This window comes from Crinia signifera, chromosome 6 (assembly GCF_055691185.1).
Source record: "Crinia signifera chromosome 6, ASM5569118v1, whole genome shotgun sequence".
Lineage (NCBI taxonomy): Eukaryota > Metazoa > Chordata > Amphibia > Anura > Myobatrachidae > Crinia > Crinia signifera.
The window spans coordinates 265,422,440-265,438,503 of record NC_139222.1 but is presented as its reverse complement, the minus strand read 5'-3'; the positions used below and the strand labels follow the sequence as shown (position 1 = coordinate 265,438,503).

At 47.7% G+C, this 16,064-nt stretch overlaps 1 protein-coding gene across 1 annotated transcript; it reads right to left on the bottom strand.

The window, feature by feature from the left end:
* Positions 1-1,922: 1,922 nt before the first annotated feature.
* On the bottom strand, positions 1,923-14,474 carry CLRN3 (clarin 3). The gene is made up of 3 exons (XM_083149516.1): positions 13,994-14,474; positions 7,779-7,961; positions 1,923-3,123 (listed from the first exon to the last, which is right to left on the bottom strand). The coding sequence occupies exons 1-3, from the start codon at positions 14,226-14,228 to the stop codon at positions 2,849-2,851; spliced, it is 693 nt and encodes a 230-aa protein (XP_083005642.1). The 5' UTR covers positions 14,229-14,474; the 3' UTR covers positions 1,923-2,848.
* Between the last annotated feature and the right edge of the window lie 1,590 nt (positions 14,475-16,064).

The following is a 16,064-nucleotide window of genomic DNA, read 5'->3' as shown; positions in this document are numbered from 1 at the left end:
TTCTCTTGTTTTGGCAGCTCTTCCAACAGACCCAGGAGGTGGCTGCCCAGTGTCATTTTTGTTGATGGGGTTTCATTTGTAGTCATAATCATACCTCCCAACTTTGCCGGGGCCGGGAGAGGGACATGCCATGCCAAGGGCGCGACAGTGACGTAAAGGGGATGGGCCACACCAAAAGGGGTGGGGCCTTGGCACGATGGGGGTGTGACCTAGTGAAGTGATGTATTATTATTTCGAGGGTGTGCCCAGCGCTTCCCAAGCAGCTGGTCAGCCCCCAGCTCCACCTCTGCACTGAAAAGATGCATGCCATCTATTCACTGATCGACGGCTCCCCGAACTGTGCCCCTCCCCAGTTAGTGACAGTTTGAGGTATGGCCATAATCCCCATACGTTCTCTGAGCAGCAATTCTTAAAAAAAAAATATATATATATATATATTGGGGGGGGGCACGCTTTTGCCTTCTTTCTTGTATCTGTAGCATTTTTGTACTATTTTATTTTGTATTTTTTGAAGTTTAAATTTTTTTTCATATTTTTGAATTCGCACCAGGAACCCAAGCACTTAGTTCTGCATCCCAGACCATTTTTCATCTGTGACAATTCCATTGAAATCCATCTAGTGGAAGGCCCAGAACACATTCCCCGGGTCAAAGGTCTGCCCGGCGTACACCAACTTGATACCGGACAGAGGTCCTGGCCACTCCAATAGGCATCACAGAACATTTGCCATCCCTCTCCGAAGTATTCATCCAAATCAATCCAGTGGAGGCAGTGACCGAACTCCGAATGTATACCGGACAAACAAACAGACAAAGGACTTATTCTGGTCCGTTCGCTGTTGGCCTTCCTTCGCACGGGGACCGATGTTTCCGCAATGCGCATGCCTATTTCTGCGCATGTGAATGCAATGGGTGCGTGCAGTCACTGCGAACAGACTGCCCGCCTCCCCCGCCCACCACCCGCAATGTTCCCGGCGTGTGAATGGTGGGCCAACGTAGCACCATTCTCAGGGTGGGTTCTGGTTGACTCGCAAGGGTGCAAATTCGCATCTGAGCGAATCAACCAGAATAACCCCCAAATAACAGACAACAAATTTATATGAGATTTATAGAATCTACCTTATATGATTTTCAGCCACTAGATGGCAGCAAGGTTTAGTATGCTAATATAAATAAAGTTGTTCTTTGTTAATGTGTAACCAGACTTTACTTTGGGTTTTACTGCACATCAGCAATCACATGGGTAACTAGGAATGAAGGGGGGTGGTGCCCGAGGGCAGCGATGTTGGTGGCGGTGCATGTACAGCACATAATCAGGGTATTCTTTATAAAAAGTACCCAAATAAGGCTGGGAGTGGATTTGCATGGATAGAGCTCTCTCAAGCCATCGATGGTAGAGAAGGCAGCCAATGAACTCACTAGCAAACAGTGACATGACTGAGAATACAAACTACCTCACTAGGAGCGGGATGTTCTAAGCTAAAAATGCGGTAAAACCCTTGTTTTCGTGGGTTTTACCGCATTTTCTAATGTACGAATGCCTGGCCGCCGCGTCATCGCAGAGTAGGGTATTGCCGCCTGCCGCAAACCCGCCACTTCCGCCGACCCCCCTCTCCCCCTTCCCCTGACTTCCCTTCCTGCAGGACCTCCTGGACCCGGAAGGTAAACCCCTCAGGGGAGGAGGAGGCGCCCAGGGAGGTGACGGAGATCCCCCCCACACCACCTCACAGGTATCGCGTGGGGCCTCCGTCAACGCACTGCGATGCTTGCCACATATGTTAATATATATGCGCCAGCATCGCTGCGGCCGGGTGGCAATGTATATTAATACATCCCGCCCTAAGAAACAGTGACATCACTGAAAAGACAATGACTTCACCAGCAGCCAGTGACCTCACTGAGAATGCAGCAATGGGACCCAATTACAATTTTAAAAAGCATTATGCAGTATTTCTTGTAGACTCGTACATGTCATTATTTAATCATCTCACTGAGGGACATTTACAGTAGGGTACAACAGTGTTACATCGTTTATAGCATGAAAGGAAAATGTTTACCAAAAGCAAAGTATACTGGGAACTATTATACAACATAATTTGGATTACTACACTACAGTGCCCCTAGTAGGTGCCATCACACTATGGGGAGTTGTACACAGCCTTGGAGTGTGATAAAGTGGAGAGCGATAAAGTACCAGCCAATCAGCTCCTGCTGTAACTGTTTAAAAAATAACAGTTAGGGGCTGGCTGGTTGGCACTTTGGGGATAATTCGGACCTGATCGCACATCCGCGAATCTGCAGGTAGAGAGAATTTGTGGCGGTGTGATCAGGTCTGAATTAACCCTTTAATCTCTTTCCATTTTATCACTCTCCAAGACTTAGTACATTTGCCTCAGTACGTCGTGAGGGGCGGTCAGCTGACGTCATGCCGCCCCCCGGCACACCTCCTCCTGCCCGAATTTCCATGGGAACGCCACCCCACGCCCTCCCGCCCACACTTCCCCGTGCAAACGGCCCGGCGACATTGTAAATTGCCACGGCCATTCGCACATGCGCACAAAAGACAATGAGCATGTGCAGTCCATCAACCATCGGAATGGGCCCAAATTCGGCCCCGTCCGAATGGTTTAGAATGATCCCCATAATGTATTGCAGACATGAACTAAAAGACAATAATATAGTTATATAAATAGAGAGAGAGCAGCATTTCTGGAGTCTCTCCAACCTAATAATTCTGGATTATTACAGTCATGTGCCAGTACAGTCACCTCCAGAAGTCCCTGTTGGTTTATTGCGAGCGGCTGGTGAGACCCACATTATATAATAAGTCACTTCCTCTGCGAGGAGTCTTAGAATAAGATCACATCCCGGCTGGCGGCTTCCATAGGCCTCTCTTGTTGCTTCTGCTCGCTGTATCTTGTGTGCTGGTAGTAGTAGATGACTGCAATGGTGACAGCATTCAGACATATACTGAGGAGCAGCAGCCAATATGAATATCCGTATGTGTTCTTACTAGTCCCAAACTCGTCGTTCGATGTGTCCATGTAGATTGCCAGTTGCTTGGGCAATTCATTCACCTCCATATTAATAGCACCTAGGATCATGGCCAGAAGGACAAAGACCCCTAGAAGAATCAACGGATTAATCAGTTATTCAATCATTCAATCAACCAACTGGTGAGTAATTCAAATTTGCATAATGGCACATTTTGCATTAAACTAAATAGATGCCTTAAAGAAGGGTCAACAAGGTTTGTGCTGATGAAGTCTGTATCCTTCTCTCCATCCTCTGCTACCCCAACCCAGTCCCCTCTGACCTGCTCAGCTCCTTGTCTCCTAAGACCTGCTCCCAATTTGCCCAACTCTTCAACCAATGTCTCTCCTGTAGATCTTACCCCTCCTCCTTTTTCCACCTCAGTGAACAAGTCTTCTCTTGCCCCCTTCTCTCTCTTAGGGATGGCCATCGGGGATATTGCCATCGATGGTTAGCATTATATCTAATGGATGACCATGAATGTTTTCAACTATTGATAGTCATCTCTTTTCTTTGATTGACTGGCCCATGGGTGAATCAGAACCTGGGGGTGGGGCTTTAAGGATTCCGGGGGTGGAGCTCTGCTCCGTGTACCTGCACCTTCGAGAGGGGAAAAAAACTATTTGGTTATGATGTGCCATCAAAGGAGAAGAACCATCTGGTTCTCCCCATTGACGACAAAACTATTCTACATCAGTCTTAAACCATCGATGATTTTGAATCATTGACGGTTGATGGCCATCCCTACTCTCTCTCTTTCCTAGCAAGCTTTTTGAGCAGGTTGTTCATAAACATTTACTGTTCTTTGGCTACTCTCATTTTTTTGTGGATCCACTTCAATCTGGGTTTGTTCCTTCTTATCCAGGGAAACTGCTATTTCCAATGACAGCAATACATTTTTTGCTGCCTTCTTACACAAGGGTATAACTACCATAAGTGCAGTTGGTACAGCTACTATGGCCCAGAGCTGAGAGGGGGCACCTTCCCTGTCACACTTACTTGTGTTATATACAAGGGTGTAGCTACTATAGGTGCAGGTAGTGCAGCTGCTATGGGGCCCAGAGCTGAGAGGGGCCACCTACCCTGTCACAGTTACATGTGTTATATATACAAGGGTGTAGATACCATAGGTGCAGGAAGTGCAGCTGCTATGGGGCCCAGAGCTGAGAGGGGCTAACTTCCCTGTCACAGTTACATGTGTTATATACAAGGGTGTAGCTACCATAGGTGCAGGGAGTGCAGCTGCTATGTGGCACAGAACTGAGAGGGGTCACCTTCCCTGTCACAGTTACATGTGTTATATACAGGGGTGTAGCTACCATAGGTGCAGGAAGTGCAGCTGCTTTGGGACCAGATCTCAGAGGGGCCACCTTCCCTGTCACAGTTACATGTGTTATATGCAGGGTGTTACTACCATAGGTGCAGGGAGAGCAGCTGCTATGGGGCCCAGAGCTGAGAGGGGCCACCTTCCCTGTCACAGTTACATGTGGTATATAAAGGGGTGTAGCTACCATAGGTGCAGGGAGTGCAGCTGATATTGGGGTCAGAGCTGAGAGGGGCAACCTTTCCAGTCACAGTTACATATGTAATATGCAGGGGCGTAGCTACCATATGTGCAGGGGGGTGCAGGTACTATGGGGCCCAGAGCTGAGAGGGGCCACCTTCCCTGTCACAGTTACATGTGTTATATACAGGGGTGTAGCTACTATAGGTGCAGGGGGTGCAGCTGCTATGGGGCCCAGAGCTGAGAGGGGCCCATCTGCCATGTGTAAGTTGCATCTGTCTTTAAAATTTCTCCCCATTGGGGCCCTTGCAAACTTTTCCTATAGGGCCCACAAATATCTAGTTGCTCCCCTGTTCTTATACGTCAAATTGTCTTCTTCCTTTGATCCCATTGACCATCCGGGGCACCTGCTAGCGAAGGAAACCTACTAATTTTTTCCTTTGCTAGCTGTTCCCAAGGTGACTGACAGGGAGTAGGTGTCTGGGGGCGGAACCGCCCGTTTAGTCCTAGTGCTAAGAAAAACGAAAGCGTGCCAAAAAAATCGGTAGGCGTGCTACGGAAAATGCAGCAATGCCCAGGTGTTTTAGGGGAGGGTGTGTGACATCAGCTCCAGGCCAGATATGCCTGAACGTGTAAATAAAATTGGTAAAATGTGATAATTTTCTGCGACATATTAATTACCCAGAAATCTATGCGTCTTCCATCCAATAACTTATGAGCTTTAAATCTGACACAGTGTTAAATATAATTGACACCATCCAAGATGAGAGTAAACAATAAAGATCATTTTGTTTGTTTTACTCATTGACCTTTATTAAATCAGGACCTTTCCTTAAATGTACTTCAAGAACGGGAAGATGTGCTCACGCTCCGACATCAATGAATGGATACAAAACAGCCCTGGGGAGAAAACGCTCCTGATGCCAGCCAAGTATCTATTGACTGTTATTATTGTTAACCCTTTGTTTCCTGTGCTTGCATGCCTGTATATTTATTGAGAGCTGTCTTCATTGGCTCAAGCCTCAAATGTAATTGAATTTCCTCTGTGTAGTAATGGAAAATGAGATGCGTGGAATCACTGTGGCAGGCTATAAGAATGATCTCGCCAATTACAACTTCCCCTTGGTTTGTTTCTTCAGTCAGCTATTAATGATTTTTTAAACCTGGAGGGGTGTAGTTACTAAGATGGGAGTTCTATTGAAGATGGTATGTTGCCCATAGCAACCAATCAGAATCTACTTCATTTAGCACCTTCTAGAACATGGGTCAGGGAACTTTTTCACCCTTTACCCCAAAATATGTTTAGATAGGCCGATGTTACTCTTGATTTGAAAGGAAGGAAATCATATATTAATAATGAATTATTATCACAGCAAAATACATTTAGTTTTATATATATATATATATATATATATATATATATATTGTACAATAAATATATATTTATTGTACGTACCTTTAATTGCAGATGGAGCGGGAAGTGGGAGGTGGAGGCGAAGCAGTAGCCAGAGCCAAATACGCATTGCCGCTGATTATGAAATGGCGCCAAATACACTGCTGCCAGCATCTCCTAGCGCGACTGCTCATGCGCCGGGTTACTGCTTATGCGGGTGCGGGCGCGACCCAGCGGCGCTGTACGCGCTGGAGCCACCGAGCCTGAAGCTTCCTTGGGGTAATGGACGGTCGCGCTGCCGAGACACAGCCTGGCAGGTATATAGATTCATGTGCATGCCCGGCTGTGGCCAGTATTCAATGCTCCCGATTCACCGTTTTTATCGGCGAATTGGGCTGTTTTCACTCCTTGCAATGAATCTTTTCCCCTGAAAATGTGATTCACCCTATTCACTGTTCACTGTTCGCCGAAAGCGACCAGTGAATGCCGGCCAGTTCTCCGTTTCATGCTCGCTGCAATTCGCTGGTGTATTTCAATGGGGTTTTCACTGGGATTCACCGAGAGTGTATTCAATGCTAGGATGGCGAATTGCTTTCTCCCTGATTTTGCCATGATTCACTGATTTGCATTCGAGATCTTTTTAAGGTGAACTGGAAAGTGATCTTTTAAAATAATTTTTTTTTTTTTTTGGTGTAAAAAAATCTGAATTTTTTTCTGTGAAGGGACATGCTATTTTTATTCATTGCTTGAAGCACATTAATATATATTTAATTTTTATTTTACATTTTTATACATCTTTTTTTTTTTTTACACATTCGCCAGCAGGGGGCCAGGAGCCGCTCATTAAATATTCATATGTTCACTGCACACTGGTCCCGGCTTCTTACGAGCGGGACCAGTGAAGCGGCTCCCTACCCCTGTCCCCTGCCAGCTCTCCGGGGGGCAGCTTGTGCTGCCTGTGTCCCCCACAAAAATTCTGGGGAGGTCAGGGAGGCTTACATCTCCCTGCCTGCCACCATCCCCCAGCTCCCTGTGGGGTTAAAATTCGCCGTCAGGGGCAGCGAGCCCCTGCTGCTTTGAATAGGGTGACAGGGAGGGCTGGCATTGCATGCTGCAGCCCTCTGGAACCCTGCGAATGTGCAGCGAATCCTGAACAGGATTCGCTTCACATGGAGAAAAAAAATCATTGAATACTCCCCGTGTCTTGGCAGGGCAACCATCCATTACCCCCAGGAATTAAATTTTTACCACATTTGGGGTAATTTACCCCGGTTCCCTGACCACTGTTCTAGAAGGTAATAGATAGATTTTGATTGGTTATCAATAGGATCTTCCCATCTTAGTAAATAAACCCGTAGAGTTTGCGCTGTGTCATGTGACTACACAGTGTCATGGGTCAACCACCGTCAAATGATGTAGTGTTGATGCCGTGGATTACCCGCTCAGCCCTGTTTGTTCTATGTACTGTAGAATCCTCCCCCTCTTAAGCCCTCCACTACCTTTGTGTGATATGCTGAGAGTCAGGAGTCTGTATGACTGGCAGCCATACTGTTTTGTCCTCCAGTGAGTTTGTGAAAAGGGCTAACAGAACAACAGCTAAGTAAATCATATTCTTTAAGGTCCTTAAGTTGCTTTAAAACAAATTGTGGTATTGCTTTAAGTGAGTACTATGTGGTGTTTATAGCGGTTTATATAGATTGTTGGGTTTCTGGTAAATTTGGTGAAATATTTCTGGTGTGATTGTGTTAGTATATAGTCACAAGCAGTAAATATGTATGTATAATATCAAAAGTGGTCTTCTTTTCCCTTGTGAAGTGTTTATAGGGATGTCTATGACTAATTAGCTTACCGTTTATCGCAGTCCATACATAAACTCCGAGGGGGCCCAGGAAAGTCAGATACGGGTTGCTCACACTATTAAAGCAAGTCGTTGCTGAACCCAGGACGGAAGATAGTAGACTGACGACCAATAACAATATGATCAGGATGTGAAGAATTTTGCCACTGTTGGTTTCTGTTAATATCTGAAAAACTGAATTTTAAATAAAGATTGTAAGTAACTGAAGAACAATAAACCTGACACAGCATGTTGTACTCAGCAAGTTACAGGTCTGATACTTATTTATTAACAGTTTCTGATATAGCGCACACATATTTCGCAGCGCTTACAGAGTATAGTTGAATACTCACATCAGTCCCTGCCCCAGTGGAGCTTACAATCTATATTCCCTACCACACGTACACGCACACACAGACAATCTAGGGTTCATTTTGTTGGAGCCAATTAACATAACAGTATCATTTTGGATTGTGGGAGGAAACCGGAGTACTCGGAGGAAACCCACGCAAGCACGGGGAGAACATACAAACTCCGCACAGTTAGGGCCATGGTGGGAATCGAACCCATGACCTCAGCGCTGTGAGGCAGTAAAGTTAACCATTACACCGTCCGTGCTGCCCTACTTCAGACGATAAGGGGACCCTATTCTATGCCAGGGGAACCCCCACACTGTGTGTCTCCATGCTATTATGTCACCAGCCCGGGCTAGTTTAGCTTACTGATGATTACTGGAACATCAGCCTTCAGGCACCTTATCTGCATCTCCCATAAGAGAAGTAGGAAAAGTAAAGGCCCCCATACACTATGCGATTTTGGACCGATTCCACGTGATTTCGGCACTTGGGCCGATAAATCACGTGAAATCGGACCAAAATCCCATGTGTATGACATTTGATCCGATCTGATGCGCGGTCCTGTGCACATCGGACCGGATCTGGAGGTCGGACGTACAGCATGTACGATCACGTCCAACCTTCTGTAGCGGACGGGCAGCGGAGGCTCTTGAATGAGTGAATGGGGTTACCCCAAGTACCCGTGAGGAAGCAGTGCAGCCGTGGTGGGGATCATCAGCGTGCTGTCACTGTAGGCAGCGGGCGGGCAGCAGCGGCAATTACAACTTTAAAATAACGTGTCAAATGACTGCCCCGCTATTGAATGGCTGAGATAGAGCACTCTCAGCCAATCAGCGATCTCCCTCCTTGGCCGCTGATTGGCTGAGAGTGCTCTATCTCTGCCAATCAAAACCCGGAGAGTCATTTGATATGTTATTTTAAAATTGTAATAGCCGCTGCTGCCCGCCCGCTCCGATGCTGGACACTGATCACCGGCAACCACCCCACTGTTTTACCGGTTTACCACTGCGGCCGCACTGCTTCTTCACCGGCACCCCTTGCCAGCCACTCAATTGAGAGCCGCCGCCTGCCCCCACTGCTCCTCCTCGCCCTGTAGCTCCCCATTTTTCTTTTTACATCGCATACGATTTATCACATGTAAAGAATGGCACATCAAGTCCTAAATTATATGTGAGCCTCCCGGAGAACTGCCGGGCGGCTCGGAGGACAATTGGGTCCGACTTGTCCTTAGGACAAGTCGGCCTAATGTATGGGGCCCTAAGAAGGTGACATAGCACTGATAGTGTATCCTGGTTCCCAGTAAGACATTCCAGCACGCACACACAAACCAGTCTGTAACTGGTAATGATTCACTGTATCAAAGGAATAAACAATAAAACTAACAAATAAGGGATAATAAACGCCAGAGAACAACAGGGGAACAACAGCTGGTATAATTGCTGTGGTAAAGCAGTCCAGATACTGCTGCGATGAATGACGAAAAGACGCGGATATGAATGATGTAATTTGCAGTTACACAGCCCAGATGTAAGATAAGAGAACACGGGAACTGAGAAATGCTGGAGAGCCAAACAGACAAAGATTAGACTAGGACGGACCCAAGATACAAACAATCAGCAGGATGTGGGCCTAGGTTGTGTAGTGCGTAAGTCATGACACAAGACAAGGGTTTAACCCATAGGCTGCAAATAAATAAGAAATCCAGATTTGTCATCAGGGCAATGATCCTCATGCTATAGACGCAGGGGAATGAATGGTTGTCATAACCAGCACTTGCTAATTAGGGGAAGCAAAGCAAAGTGCAAATTACAAGGCAAATGTGGTCAAGAGGCTGATTGTGATCTACCAGTAGATTGGCCATATATTGGTGTGTGTGTATATGTTGTGTTCTGTCCTGAACTGGGGCCATTTATCTGCTCTTTTCTTAGTCTTACCTTAAGTGAAATTCCATTCCGTCATGTGCTGATCATTACTGTGCAGTGCCTGATTAACCAATAGGCTGGGGAGGGCTAATTTATTCCATGCTTCATAGCTAACATCCCGTCCTGGTGTACTATTCGGGGTAAAGTTCTTAAGGTGACTGCCAGATGGCTGTGCCAATGTAACTTACGGTACTGATGGAACCATTACATTATGTACATTGTGCTACATCGCCTAACGTCAAAGTCTCCTTCCCATGCCAAAAACATCCTACATGCTAGATGTATAACCTTTGTTACGTGCACATGGGTAGTATGACTGGTGAGTCCCTGAGCTACATGTGTATAAAGGCCTCCATCCACTAGTGTGATTTGGGCCCGATTTCACCTGATTTCGGCAGAGTGGGCCAAGAAATCAGGTGAAATCGTCCCAAATCACATGTGTATGACATCCGATCCGAAGTGTGGTCCCGTGTGCAACAGACCTGAGATTGAGGTGGGACCGGCAGAACATAAGATAAATCGGAGACAGACGCTTTAAAGCACCAGCTGTGCCGCACCGCTGGCACACACCTATCTGTGGGCGGCGGGAGGAGGATTTGAAGAAAAAAAAACTATCCAAACAAATGAGCAGCCAATGATTGCTTGAAAGGGCTCTCTGAGCCAATCAGAGGCTGACCAATCATGGGCACCTGCTTCTTACCTCACTTGATCAAGAAGTGGGTGCCTCCTCCCCATGCTGCACCCTATTCAAAAAGAGCTGACGATCCCTGGGGGCTGATCCCCCTGCACTACTTGGTAGGTGCTGCAACCCCCTCTGATGATAAGCCTGTGTTTAGGGAGCACACCCTTGAAGAACTTGAATAACTCAGCACTACACAGTTGCTTTCCAGTAAATGGCGACACGTTGTGTCCTTGCGGATATTCCTACCGTCCGGGGTGGTTCCCATAATAGTAGGGAAATCAGTGAGCCTGACGCCCTTTTGGCAAAACTCCACAGCTTATAACCCTGGTCAGCCAAAACGGCAATTGGACCCGGGTTATAAGACACGGTTAACCCTTTGTGTGCCAGCGTGGCTGTGAGAGGTGTGCAAAATATCCGCAAAAAATGCTAGCCTTTTGGGGGGGGGTGCAATATTTAACTAAATTTCAGTTAATTCACTTCAGATCTTTTGCCGGCGATATCTATAGTCATTCATATTGGGCGACCCGGGTTTAGTGTGAAAGAGGATGCAGTATCTAGGTTGAGAAGTCAAATGGATGAACACCATTAGTCGACAATCAAAAGGTCAACACCTTAAAAAGGTCGACATGAAAAGGGTTGACATTAGATTTTCATGATATCTTTTTATTAACCATCACCCTGCCGAATCCCCTGACTAGCATGCGAGGGGATGTGCACTCTAACACGTCCCCTCACCCGCTGCCGAAGGGGAAGTGAAACTGGTCGCTGGCCATCCAATGATCTTTCTCCCCTTCAGAACTTACTTTTATTTCAGCCACTGATTGATGAATAAGGGGCGGGTGCTGAGTCATGTGATGCCAGCCGCCTGAGCCGAGCCAAGCAGGTATCCACCCACCTGAGTTCCCAGGGGAGTGCTCAACATTTTGCTGGGCATTCCCCTACTCCAGCCCCCTGTCCGCCCCCACACCGGCCGGAGCGAACAGCCCAATGCTCAAGCCGTTCGCTCCCGGCATTTGCACATGCGCATAAAAGTGCATGCGCAGACCCCAAACTTTGGGGAAGATGCCGAATTCAGTCCTGAATCCTAGAATAAAATAACCCGGGTCCGGGGTGCAATGTGAAAGGAGTATTACAAAAAAAAAGTTTGTCATTTAGAAATATCTGACACAAGGGACCCTATTCTGGTCCACATGCAATGCTGTGAAATTTTCAGCATTGTGTGTGGAATAAATGCCGCCCGCAGTGTTGGACCCCCCCCCCCCTTTGCACACTGGGATCCCCTGCACAGCAGCGAATGGATGATGTAGTTCGCCGCGCCGGCTTGCACCCAGCTTCTGCACAGAACCGAGGGACTGAAGCAACTAATAATGAGGATCTAGGTAAACTGGAGAATTGGTCAAGAGCACGGCAACTACAGTTTAATGCTAAAAAATGCTAAATTTTGCACTTGGGGCTCAAAAACCCAAAAGCTCAATATAGTATCAAGGGTACTACAATGGAAACTACTGAGGAGGAAAGAGATCTAGGAGTCACTGTTTCAAGTGACTTAAAGGCAGGAAAGCAATGTAGCAAAGCAACGAGGAAGGCTAGTCAGATGCTTGGTTGCATAGGGAGAGGTATCAGCAGTAGAGAGAAATAAGTAATACAGGGGCAGATGTACTAACCCCCCCTTAGCGCTTCTAAAATAACGGGTCCCGCTTCTCCTGCATAACGAGGAGAAGCAGGCACCCGTTATTTGCAAATGTATTAACCCCCCCCCAAGCCGATAAGGAGAGCCGTTATGCCCAGCGTTAACGGCTCTCCTTTTCGGCTCCCCCGGCGCCCGCGCATGCTCAGTGCGCTCCCCCCCCCCTGCCCGGCTCTAATGGGCAAAAACCGCAAAATCTCCTGCGCAGCCCGAGCCAGAAGCAGGGCTAGCGTTGTCCCCACAGTGGGGGATAGGACAACGCTAGCCCTGAGCTGGTGAAGTGGCCGGGGCGACTTAACGCCTTGAAGGCTGTTAATACATCGCTCCGCCCGTTAATCCCTGGGGGGGATTGCAGGGGACAGCCCCGCAGAGCGTAACTCGGTGGGCTGTCACTAGCGCACGTTAGGTGGGCTAGTAATACATTAGCATAAACGTAATCCCCCCCAGTTAACCAGCGTTAAGTGCATTTTTGCACTTAACAATGGTTCATACATCTGCCCCAATGCCATCAGACTGGGATGCTTCCTAGTCTCTGTGCGGCAAGGTGGTGGGACCCTGCCTGTCTCCACTTCAGGGAGACAGGCAGGGTTAGGGGGGTCAGGGCGGCGATGGGTAGTGTCGGTGGCAGTGGGGAGTACTGTCGCCATGGTGCACACGAGCATCTCGCCAGCTACTGCAAACATGAATTGCGCTCCATCTGTACAGCATTTTCTATTTTACATATTTCTGGAAAATTACAATGTTTATGGCTATCCAGTATGATCATTATCACTGTAGCTAGAACAGGGGCACAGTTGTTAGTGTGGCAGGAACAGCAGGATTCCCCGGTTTAAGCATATAACAGCAGATGAACATTGATCTAGTCCAGGTTTAGGTTGAGGTCAGGTGACAGAGGGACTGGGGGCATAGCGTGGTCGCCTACCCTTCCATAATGGCCCGGGAGGGTCACGGAAATCGGGTTCCCCTCCCGGTCCCCCTGAAAGGTAGGCAAGCCTCCCGGAACTGTGCCCCTCCTCCGCGCCAATCGGTGGGGGACCAAATGATGCATAGCGCGTCATTGTAGCACCCCCCCCCCCCCCGCTGTGCAATGCCTGAAGTACCGGCATTGCACGGCAGGGGGCGTGACTACAAGGACGCGTTCTCGATGGCCATGCCCCAAACACATCATACCTTTCTAGCACCGCCCCGTCCCGCCCCTTTCCTACCCCATCAGCTGCCCCAGCCCCCTGCCTCAAAAGAACTGGCATAGGCAGCAGCTCACAAAGCACTGGCCATGCCCCCAACAGTGATTAAACATGGGCGTGGCTTCACAGCTGGGGGCATTCCCATGAAGCCATGCCCATGTCCCATAGACCACACCCCTTTTTGGGAGCGGGCTGTGGGGCCTTGTGCAGGAGTCCCGACCCTGGCCACTACAGAGTTGGGAGGTATTGTTCAGCAACTACTAGAAGTACTGTACAAACATTTCTGTACTGTAAAAAGAAGCTGTAAATAAATAAATATATAATGTAAAAAAAGAAGTACAAACATTTCCATCCTACGTTGCTATAACATACTGTAAGTGAATGATAAAAGATTACCTTGCATGACAGAGGTTGGAGTTGGAAGTGCAACTCCTGTAACGATAGTCTTTGAGCGAGAAACTCTGAAGAGTCCAAGATCAACATTTGCAATTCCAGTATAATTCCCTCCAGTGAACTGAATCTCACTCGACACCCACTGTTGTGTCCCCAGAGAAGTGCAGATGAGTGCGAATGATCCAATGCTCGATACAAAACCAGCAAAGAACAGCGACGTCTTCTGCCTTGATGGCATTTTATCCCCCCGTGTCCTTCTCTTTACTCTCTTCTCGCAGACTGGCCTCCAGCGCTACAATCCTCTTCTGGTGTTAGGAAGTGAAGACGTTAACTGGATTTAATATTTGCGGTTTTTTTCCATTGAGCTTTGAACTCTCAGTAGCAATAAATGCTCCAGTAATTAGGCCCTGATCTTTAGAACCATGCTGCTATGTAGCTACAATACTGAGGATAGAAAAGACAAGGAAAATCGATCCGCACCTGTCCAATAACTACTTCTCCATTTGTGATATTATTTCATTAGAATGCCTGATGTCTGCAGGCACTCTCTTGCATTAATGTGCAAGCCTGAATCTTCAGTGACGGTCCCTAGGACCATGGGGGATGCTGGGAAGTGGGTGTAGTTCAGTGTACAGTGTGTTTGGAGCCAGCAACCTAATAAAAGAGCCTTGCCTCTGTGTCCTAATGATTGGAATTACAAGCGTATTACAGTACACTTTCCTATACCTGTTGATTGACGGTATATTTTTACTGTATGGTGAATCTTTTTTTTCTTCTCAACCTTTTGGCTAAGACCAAGTGTAGACGCATACGAATGCTGTGGGGCTTAAAGGTGGTGATGGCCCAACACCCTGTTCTGGTCAAGAGACCAGCAGCCTGAAGCCCAAGGTGCTATGTGCCTCTTGTGCCACCGGATGATGGTACACACCTCTGAACTACTGTGGCACTTAGGGGGTAATTCAGCCCTGATCGTACAGCTGCGAATTCGTAGGCCGGGCAATTATCGACAGACCGCACATGCTTACGGCTCATAGTACTCATGCCCGAGGCCATCCTGCGATAATTTCTGGCTGTATGCAAGTTGATTGACAGCGCTGCTGTGCACGATATCAGCCGCTGCCCGGCTGTGTGTGGCGTGATGTTAGCAAGTTCACACCGCACACAGCTAGGAGGAAGGAGCCAGGGCCAGGTAGCCGGAGCAGCAGCTGAAGATTAGCTCATCGCTAGCTCAGCTCAGCACAGCGACATTGCCTGGTGCCAAGGAGGCGTCGACATTGGCAATCCTGGAAATTTTACGGGAATGCCAGTGTTACCACTGAAGCATCGCCCGAAAAATTTCCAGGATTGCCAGTGAATGTGGTTTAATGGATTTGCAGCAAATTGCTGATCCAGCTAATTTTAGCAAGCCATGCTCAGCAATTCTCAGACTTGCACAGGGCGGGATTTCACTCTGGCTGGGTGGCACATACCTGCTCACAGGGCTCTGCAAAGTAGCAGAGAAGCGACCAGTTCTGAATAACCCCCTAGGGCCTAATTCAGCCTGGAACTCTAATTAGAGAATTCACGAATTTAGCAATTAACGATTACATGTGTACCGTACACAATAATGACACATTTTTACATACAGAAAGCAAGCATTGTGGAGTGGAAACCTGCCATTTTCTAGGTGTGCTTGAACAAATGCAAGCACATTGGGGAGGGCCTGTGATGTCAGAAATAACCACTTCTAGCCTTTCTCAGTCGCCGATTAGTGGAAGCTACTAACAGGGGACCACCCAGCATTTCATGGCCGTGCCCACAAAAAATCTGGGCACGCCAATGCCTGGTTGGGGCGGGTGGTGGAGGTCACATGACATCAGTGCCCGACCCAAACTCATCAGGAAGCGTACGCTAGAAAAAGTCAGTCCAGGTTGACTTTTCTTTACAGACAGTGGAGAAATCATTAGACGTGAGGGACCACCGAATGATTTCTCTCCCCCGTTCAGCCGCATACAGTATATATCCCCACCCCCTGCAGTTACCCATTGACTATTGATCCTTTAACCTAAGCCCCTTATGGGCACTTCCCCATTAG